This window comes from Fragaria vesca, linkage group LG4 (assembly GCF_000184155.1).
Source record: "Fragaria vesca subsp. vesca linkage group LG4, FraVesHawaii_1.0, whole genome shotgun sequence".
NCBI lineage: Eukaryota > Viridiplantae > Streptophyta > Magnoliopsida > Rosales > Rosaceae > Fragaria > Fragaria vesca.
In genome coordinates, this window is record NC_020494.1 from 17,756,894 (window position 1) to 17,766,843 (window position 9,950).

Genomic DNA, 9,950 nt, shown 5'->3' on the forward strand with positions numbered 1-9,950 from the left:
GTTGTTTCGACTAATCAACAACAATCGATCTACCTATGTTTAATTTCAGAAAACTTCAACGCTTTATTAAAATTCTCAAAAACTTCCGTGAAAACTACATAGAGAATAGTAGTGCATCATATGTCATATAAGTGATAGTTCCATTGAGCTTCTAGCTTGTTTCTTTTCGTCTCCATGGATAAATGTTGTCATGGATAAATGTTGTCAACTGTGACTGCTTCCACGCGTAGCATGTCATGTTGCGGTCACCATCATTTCAGTTATCGAAAGTTCATGTATACACCATAGTGTAAGTAAATCGAGAGCTGATATGTAATCTCAGCCGTACATTTAATCTAGTTATTAATGTGGCACTAACCATCATTTTCACGTCGTTAAGGACAGAGATACAGTAGGAGTCGGTAAACACCGTAACTAGACTGGGGAAATCTGAGAGTAGCTAGAAAACTGAAGAACGGTGTGGAGTGGCTCAGCCATAGAATCCGGCGATAGAGAAGCCGATTCTCCTCTCCAAACAAAGCCAAAACCGCCAACAGACCAGTCTTCTTTGGAGAACTGAAGCTCAGACTCGTGGCCGCTAGTCCGCTACCTTCCAGCTCATCTTTGCCGTCGTTTGATCTCTTCCAAACCCAGGTTGGTTTCTGGGAGAATTGATTTGCAGAGGTAAATAAGTAATTGGGTTTGCCGGTTTGGTATTAAATGATATGAATCAGAGGGTAATTTGCTCTCGTTTATCATTGCCCTTTTGACCCCAATTTCCCCACCAAATAGAATCAATTGTTCAAGCAAAACTGATGAATTTCATGAGGATGAGGGTTGGGCAAGAAGAAGCAATTGGAAACATGAAACCCTATAAATGAAAATTGAGGAATTGAAAGGTTGAGGAATCTGAAGGCCGAAGAGGAAGAAGAAGCAAATATGGAATTTAGGAAGTTCGGGGAGGATGAAGAAGCATATCTGGAATTGAGGAAGGTCGGGAGGATGAAGAAGCAGATCTGGATGGAGAGGTTGGGTTTTGGAGGCAGGGAGATGGAGAGCTGGGTTACGGAGGCAAGGGAGATGAAGAGATGAGCGCAGCAGAAGGCTTTTACTGTAAATTTTGTGTTTTTACTGATTTTTTATTGCTAACAGCGTTTGTTATCTGTTAATGGTTTAAGTGTACCTTGGTGCACTGAATCCACTTTGGTGCACTGAATCCGTTCCGTTTCTGCAATAGAGAACTTCAGTCGTAGCTCACTGCTAACTTTTTGGTCGTCCCCTGCTTGCTGATTAAAAAAAATATTTTAAGAAAGAAAGTTCTTATAGACTGAGTTGCCCTTTGGCGTTCTGTACTCGTTAATTTTTAAAATTTTCTGCATAATTGTTCAACCAGAAAAAAGAATCTTAAGCATTATATATAGGCTTTACTTTCAACCTCATTCAGTCATTGTCATTTCTGATTTGGGTTTCACTTCATTTCTGACTTGTTTAGCGCATTGTATTGGTCTCTACACCCCAAAATGAAGTTTGGAAAGGAATTTGCAGCACAAATGGTGCCAGAATGGCAAGAAGCATACATGAACTACAACTACCTAAAATCACTCATAAAAGATATTCAACACTCTAAGCAAAGAGACAAGCCTCCTCCTCCTCCGGCGACCACCACAACGCCCCACCAAATAAAGCGGAGGCACACATTGTACAGAGCCTTCAGTGGTCTCACCAGAAGTCGACACCACCAAGAACCTTTTAGCCCAAATCCGGACATCGAAAACCAAGCCATCTTAGTAAACCCTGTGAGATCAGAAGGGTCTAATCACGAGAGTTACCAGACCACTTTCTTAATGGCTGCCGAGGAAGGCGGGGTTATGGAGTTGGATTATTTCAGAAGGGTTGATGATGAGTTCAACAAAGTTGAGAAATTCTATAGGGGAAAAGTTGAAGAGGTCCTGAAGGAAGCTGCTGTGCTTAATAAGCAAATGGATGCTTTGATCGCTTTTCGGATTAAGGTGGAGAATCCTCAGAGGCTGTTTGATTGGTCCGGCGAGATTACTCGTCTTGCTTCAGATGTTGCAACTTCCACAGCTCAGTTGGCTGCTTCAACTCCTAGAGGGGTCAGAGCAAGCAGTATGTACTAATTAGCACAAAAATGGTTATTTCGTTTGATAGAAAATGAGATAAATATGCATATAATGTGTTTCGTTTCATTTTCAGGACGTGCGGCTATGGCTATGGATGTGATCGAAGAGGGCGGGTCAAGTAGCCAAGGGGAACATTCCGGTGAAGATGATAAAGATGAGAAAGAGAAAGAAGAACTTGTTGGTAGGAAGGTTAAGGTAGAGAAGCCAGAGATGTTTAGAGGGTCTAGACCTGCACCACTAGATGTTCTAAGTCGTGTGACAATGAATCAAACCGTTGAGACTCCAGTTTCGACTATTAAAGGCTTCCTCAATGTGCCTCTGCAGACCGAGCTCAAATTCAGCAGGGAAAATCTCAGAAAAGTTGAAGAACAGCTAAAGAGTGCTTTCGTCGTATTTTACCAGAAACTTAGGCTTCTAAAGAGCTTTGGGTAAGATAATGGTAACAAGTTTGTGATAGTTGGTTAGTTTTCCTTATTTAAGTTAACTGGTTGCTAATTATGACTATTGATGAATGGAAACAGATTCTTGAATACATTGGCATTTTCGAAGATCATGAAGAAGTATGATAAGGTAGGTATTTTCCCTGCCAATATTTAGATGATTGTTGGAAGGCATAGAATACAAGAAATGAACAAAAGAAAGTGGTTCAACTCTGTTTACTTTTCTTTTGGTGAGTGTTTGGCTTGTGATCCTTTGTACTCATACCTCATCAACTTTTCAGGTTACTTCAAGAAATACATTAAAACCGTACATGAAGATGGTAGACAACTCCTACCTTGGCAGCTCTGATGAGGTTAGAACAATTTTCGATCTCTGTAGATATACATGTTGAAAAATTGTGTATTTGCAACTGTTGTCTTGTCCAAATGCCATAGTTTCTTCTCTGTGGCAGTGTCTTATGTAGTCTCATATGAAAGTTGTAATACTACAGGTTACCAAGCTTATAGAGAGGGTTGAAAGTGCATTCATCAAGCATTTCTCAAACTCAAATCGCCGAAAAGGGATGGCCGTTTTAAGGCCAAAGCCAAAGATAGAAAGACATAGGATAACATTTTTCATGGGTAAGACCTTAAACTAATCAAATCAGTACATATAGAGTTAAAGTTTCTTAGACTGATCAAATTTCTACATCGTTTCCTTTGATCTGAATCTTGTTTATTGCAAACCTATTAGGTTGCTTTGCTGGCTGCACAGTTGCTCTTACATTAGCCCTGATTTTGCTAGTACACACTCGCGGTATTATGAATCAGCCAGGGAGGAAACAGTACATGGATACTATATTTCCCTTATACAGGTAACAGCACTAAGGTTTTGTTTTGCTTAATATCAACTGTCCAACACTCCAACTTTGAAAGAAAATGGATAGTAGTACTTCATTTGCCTGACATGTTAAAATTCCAAATGCAGCTTGTTCGGGTTTGTTTTTCTACACATGCTTATGTATGCTGGAAACATATACTTCTGGAGACGCTACAGAGTCAATTACTCTTTCATATTTGGTTTCAAGCAAGGAACTGAGTTGGGCTACAGAGAGGTTCTCCTTGTTAGTTTTGGTCTGGGAGTGCTAGCACTAGCTGCTGTTCTCTCAAATCTTGACATGGAAATGGACCCCCAAACCAAAGAGTTCAAACAATTAACTGAACTTCTCCCTCTCTTCTTGGTTTTGGTAAGATCATTGGACATTTAATTTCAGCTGTCATCATACTTCTAGCAAGAAGTCTAAACTAAACTCAATTCTTAATGTGCAGTTAGTAATTGTGATATTAGTATGCCCATTCAACTTCGTCTATCGCTCAAGTCGCTATTTCTTCCTTGTTTGTGTATTTCATTGTATCTGTGCTCCTCTATACAAGGTAAAACTCAACTTCAGACACCTTATTTGAATGATCAAAGTGATTAACATAACTAATTAACTGGTTAGTGGTAACTGGTTTAAGGGTCTAACTGCCTCGATAATTTGGTTGTCTTACAGGTCACACTGCCAGATTTCTTCTTGGCTGATCAGTTAACTAGCCAGGTTAGTGAAATGCACCAATCTCCTCCTAATCTGACATTTCAGTGATATCATTTTGCTTCCTTCATTTCTCTCACTATGAATCTAAAACTGATTCCTGAATTGATTTGAATGAATGTAGGTGGAAGCCATTAGAAGCTTGCAGTTCTATATTTGCTACTATGGTTCGGGAGACTATAAACTCAGAGAAACTAGTTGCACATTAAGCGATGTTTTCAAGACTTTCAATTTCATCGTTGCATGTATTCCATATTGGTCCCGCCTTCTTCAGGTACATCCCCTCATCCCTTGTAGAACATTGTTGGCTAAAGCGACAGCTTCTTTTTCATCCTTCGGTCACTTATTAATGTTTGCCATTTTTTTCAGTGCCTACGACGCCTGTTTGAAGAGAAGGATCCACACCAAGGTTACAATGGGCTCAAGTACTTCTTCACAATAGTAGCTGTCACCATGAGGACAGCTTACAGTCTTAATAAGGATGTGAACTGGAACTGGAAAATTCTTGCCGGGATTTTTTCGATCATTGCAGCATTGTATGGAACATATTGGGATCTTGTTGTAGACTGGGGACTTCTGCACCGCAACTCAAAGAATCGCTGGTTGAGAGACAAACTTTTAATCCCTTACAATAGTGTATACTTTGGAGCTATGGTGAGAACAGCACTGAGAACTTCCATTGTTAAGTGACATTAACATTCTCTAACTGGCTATTTTTTGTTAATGGGAATGGCAGGTGTTGAATGTGTTGCTGAGATTTGCTTGGTTGCAGACCGTTTTAAATTATGATGTTCCTTTCCTGCATGAAAAAACAACGTTAGCACTAGTGGCCAGCTTGGAGATAATTCGTCGAGGGATATGGAGTTTTTTCAGGTTGGAGAATGAACATTTGAACAATGTTGGCAAGTACAGGGCATTCAAGGCAGTGCCACTGCCCTTCAACTATGATGAAGACCATAAAGATCTATAGGCTTGGACTCATGAAATCATTTTGGCCATTCTGGAAGACAGGAATATTTCACTAACACCAGTGAAGTGTATAGAAAAGCTATCAAGCTGCAAATTTTGTATCCCCTTCTATTTTTTGATTTATTTATGCTGTGAATCTAGCTGCATTGAGATTTCTTGTATTCTTTAATTATTTTACGAGAATATTGTAAATGAAATTCATAAAAATGAGCCAAGAATATTACTCTAGCAAAATCAAGTTTAGCAGATGCCTTACTCAAGGCTTAACCAAACAACAATAAAGCAAAATCACATAGCTGAGTGCCTGAGCAGGAACTACACAGTTGGGAATTTGAAGATTCAAATTTCTTTTAAACTAGAACCAGATAAGTTACTGTGGATCACATGGACAGTGGTTCATGATCAATAAAGAACAAGCTGGGCAATGTCATTTGAGCCTATGCTGTCAACTGATTGGGGATGGAAAAGAATTTACCACATGTTCCCATAGGCTTGCAGTACAGAATTGTGGAAGCTCAACTTCTATGGTTTGAGGGAGTTAACCTGGTTCGTTCAATCATCCTTGTCGTCATCCTCATCATTGTAACTGAAAGGAAGAGGGACTGACTTGAACGCACGGTACTGGCCTACATTGTTTAGGTGCTCATTCTCTAACCTGGTTCAATTTTGACACATTCATTATTATTGCTTAAGCATAAACTAAACAGCATCAAACAGTCCTTGTGTTCCATAGACAGGAGATAAGAATACAACAATCCTCAATACTGTTACTACATTAGATATGTTGATGAAAGGAAAATTATACCTGAAGAAGCTCCACATGCCACGACGCATGATCTCTAGGCTGGCATAGATGGTTGTTACTGTCATTTTATGAAGGGATGGCAATCTAAATTCCAACACCAACTGCATCCAAGCTAGTCTCAATATAACATCCAAGACCTGTAATGAGTTCCCAAAAACATAGTCAATTAATAGCAAAAACTGTAACATGAAACCATATCACTCACACAAGTCATGCATTTAGACATTACCATAGCTACAAAGTATATGCTCTTGTTTGAAACTTGAAGTCTATCTCTCAAAAATTTGTTCTTTGACTGCTTTTGTAGTAGTCCCCAGTCTACTACAATATCCCAATATGTATTCATCATTGTTGCAACGGCAGAGCTTATCAAAGCTAACACCATCCAAGAGGTCTTTCCCTTATGTAGCTCATATACAGTTCTTACTATAACTGCAACAATTGTCGAAAAGTACTTTAAACCATTGCACAAGTGTTTCAAATCTCTTTCTTCACACAGTCGACGAATGCACTACAAGACAAGATATGCAATATGTTAGTGCATTTTTCCACACAAAATACACGATTCACCCAATTTTAGTACAAGGACGTACTGGATGTTAGAAATCAAAAGTTATATAATCCAAGTCAGATACATTTCCATCGGGAATAAAGGTAGCGCGCACATGCCCAAAAATCACTAAAAACTTAGACATAATGGAACCTGCAGGAAGCGCATCCAAAATGGTATGACAGCAATAACAATATACAAAGTATTGTAGACGCCATGCTTATGGCACTTGCTTTGCCTCCTTGAAGATTCTCCTAAACCATAGTAGCAGATGTATAAGACAGAACTCCTTAAGGCTTGCATCTGAGATCAAACAAAAGCAAGGAAACAAGTTAAATTCAATCATCAATTATTTCTATTGGTAGCCGATAAGGTACAAGGGATCACTATACCTGGCTAGTAAGCTGATCTGCCAAGAAAAAGTCTGGGAATGTCTCCTGTAAAGAAAAACAATTGAGCAAGGCACTTCCATATTTCAGCTAGCTGTCCACTTATTTATTTTCAACTATGCATTACCGGGTAAAGAGGGGCACATATGCAGCGAAATAAGGTCCGAGTAAAGAAGAAACGACTTGAGCGGTACAGAATGTCTAAAGGGCAGAATGTGATGACAAGGATCAACTGCAAAGATAAAGGAAACAGTTTGTGCAAATACAAAAGTTTTATGAGCAGAAGGCACCATGCTATATTTAGAGAAAAAAGGTTATGTAACAGAGATCATGCGGGACGATAATTGAGATCAAGGATTCAACTAAGAATACTGTTAAGTTTTTTTTTTTTTTTTGAGAACTAAGAATACTGTAAATAAGTTTTGAAAAATCTTACAATAAGTATGCCCAAAGGAATCATCTGATTGACTGTCTTGTAATGTTTACCAATCGAGTCCATTTCCAAGTGTAAGTTTGCTAGGAAACCACTCAATGCAATTACTGCAAGACCAGTGCTAAGAAGGAAAACTTCTCGGTAACTCAACTCAGTTCCTTTCTTGAAACCAAATATAAATGGATAGTTTATCCTACAACGCCTCCAGAAGTATATATCAGCAGCATACATAAGCAAATGTAGGACAATGTATCCAAATAAACTGCAAGGAAATCCACTGGCATCTCAGAGAAAACAAAAACAGGTCAAATGAAAATAGTAGTACAAACAGTACTTACCTGTAAAGAGGGAAAATATTTTCCATATACTGTGTGCCCTCCTTTTTATTCATTAGCTTTCGAGCTTGTATTGTTAATACAATAGCAACCAGTAGAGCAATTGAGCAACCAGAAAAGAAGCCTAAAAGTCAAAATTAGGAAGTAATCAAGGTATACCCCAGAAAACTGTTAACTGGTGTATCAATGCATGTTCTGACATCCATCTTGTACAATGGTGGAGCAAAACTTTTTACCATTAATAGGTAGATATGTACTTACCTGATAAAAACGATACTTTGTGCTTCTCTATTTTTGCTTTTGGCCTCAGTAACTTCATACCCTTTCTACGATTTGAGTGTGAAAAATTATTGATGAAGGTAGCCTCCACCCTCTCCATGAGGTTAGTAACCTATAAGGAAATGTAAAATACCCAATAAACTGTCTAACATCCCACCTCTCCAACTAGCTTACAAGACATTATGATTAGAGTTCTTTTCTCTTGGTAAATATTTTCATATCCCACGAACGTGATTACATGAGACAATCGATGATATTAAATACAATCCTCAATGAATACTTCAAGTTGTGACAGACCTCATCAGGATTGCCAAGAGCAGAGTTGTCCACTATTTGCATGTATGACCTGGATGCTCTTCTTGATGAGAACTGTGTTCATGAAAAACATAAAAGTAAATAAGCATAGAAGTTTCATTACTTCTTTTATAAATCGACTGAGTGTATGAAACCGAAAGTCCTGAGAGTTTTAAGTATGAAGTGTGTGCCTGACCTTTTCGTACTTCTTCATAATCTTGGAAAACGCAGAGAGGTTCATAAAACTGCTATCAATTCGCAAATGTATGAGTACATAAAAATTTTGGCAACCGAAAGAGGAAGACCACTATCCAAAAGGGGAATGCATGCTGAAAAGATTACTATTTGTCACCTGTAGCGCTTTAGAAGTCGAAGCTTATGGTAAAATTCAATAAATGCCACCCTTAGTCGTTCTTCCGCTCTCCTCAGCTCCTCTTTATCGAAGCTCAACTTTTCTTCTTTTGAGTCCTTAAAAACACCTTTTATGGTTGATAGTGGAGATTCAAGTGTATGATTAATTCTCACACCCTCAAGAACTTCTAGAGGATCTTGGTTATAGTCATAAGTATGCAACTCCCTGCTATCACTTCTAGTAATTTTAGCATGGGCTGGATCAGCATCTGAGGCACCAGGGTATGGTTCTTGCTGATCCTTGTCATTTGCTTTTACTCGAGATTCCAATCCCCTAAACTCAACTCCTGTTTTCCAGAAAATAATTAATATGCTTTAGGAATTAGAGGATCAAATAACAGTAAATGTACATTGTTAATGGTTACTCAACTCTTGAACTAAAACGTAAGTCTCAACTCGGTTAACAGTTTCATATGCTCAACTACTCCAAATTTGGCATGGTTGTTGAATTAAGGGTAGTTCACATTTACCTGAAGTATCAGCTGCACTTGTGTTCTTTGTAAGAGGCATTGTAGAATCAACATTGTCAACCCTCCCTGAACTTGAGCCATCTTGATGTGGATTCTTCACCTTAATCCTCAGTGCAACCAAAGAATCCATTTGTTTATTTAGCTGACTTGCCTCCCGCCTCACCTCCTCCAATTTGTCCTTGTAAAATGTATTGACCTTGTTGAGCTCTTCATCAAGTTTTCTGAAAAATGTCACCTCAATTTCTCCTCCTTCCTCTGACTGCCTCAAGAACTTGGTCTTGTAAAACTTCTTGGAACCAACTCCGCGCAATGTGTTCACATCTATTACTTGGTCCTCAACATCTCCTCCTTCACTCAATGTTCCTTCAAGAGGCGGTTTCTGCTCAAAGGCTCTAGAGGGTGTCACAGCAAGGCGCAGCTTACTTTGCTTGTACTCTCTCAGCTCTCGAAGTATCCTCTTGAGATCATTATAGTCCATATAGGCTTCTGCCCACTCGGGCACCATTTCTTTCTTGAAGTCCTTCCCGAACTTCATCGTTTTTACTTCCTTGCAAGTCTAATTGCTTAGATATGTCACAATCTACACAAATCCATTTCACCAGTTCATACAAGTTCAAGGTCATAACATATTAAGTCTAACAGCTCCAAAATAAATGAAACAGGACAATCTATATGTATCTTGTATATAGTACTGCACAGATGAAGTAAACTTCATACTTGAATATAAGCACTGCTCAGATCAAAACCAACAATACAAACTTGAGGGAGCCAAAAACAAAACAAAAAAGGATGCAACACATGTTTCAGCAAAAACCCAATGAGGGATAACACATACCGACAAACATGGTTCTTAGAAATATTCATTTTGATACTATTAGCACGCA

The 9,950-nt window shown here is 38.7% G+C and overlaps 2 protein-coding genes across 2 annotated transcripts; one reads left to right on the top strand and one right to left on the bottom strand.

Annotated features, from left to right (window-relative positions):
• Positions 1-1,493: 1,493 nt before the first annotated feature.
• Positions 1,494-5,321, top strand: LOC101299374 (phosphate transporter PHO1 homolog 3-like). Its single transcript, XM_004297234.1, has 12 exons — positions 1,494-2,106; positions 2,194-2,548; positions 2,642-2,690; positions 2,842-2,913; positions 3,052-3,181; positions 3,294-3,414; positions 3,528-3,786; positions 3,869-3,973; positions 4,093-4,137; positions 4,256-4,405; positions 4,501-4,785; positions 4,868-5,321. Exons 1-12 carry the CDS (start codon positions 1,500-1,502, stop codon positions 5,099-5,101), a joined length of 2,412 nt encoding a protein of 803 aa, XP_004297282.1. The 5' UTR covers positions 1,494-1,499; the 3' UTR covers positions 5,102-5,321.
• A 331-nt stretch (positions 5,322-5,652) lies between these two features.
• Positions 5,653-9,601, bottom strand: LOC101299293 (phosphate transporter PHO1 homolog 10-like). The gene is made up of 13 exons (XM_004298363.1): positions 9,067-9,601; positions 8,538-8,883; positions 8,382-8,430; positions 8,189-8,260; positions 7,874-8,003; positions 7,616-7,736; positions 7,281-7,539; positions 6,972-7,076; positions 6,848-6,892; positions 6,609-6,758; positions 6,135-6,416; positions 5,906-6,042; positions 5,653-5,755 (listed from the first exon to the last, which is right to left on the bottom strand). The coding sequence occupies exons 1-13, from the start codon at positions 9,599-9,601 to the stop codon at positions 5,653-5,655; spliced, it is 2,334 nt and encodes a 777-aa protein (XP_004298411.1).
• Between the last annotated feature and the right edge of the window lie 349 nt (positions 9,602-9,950).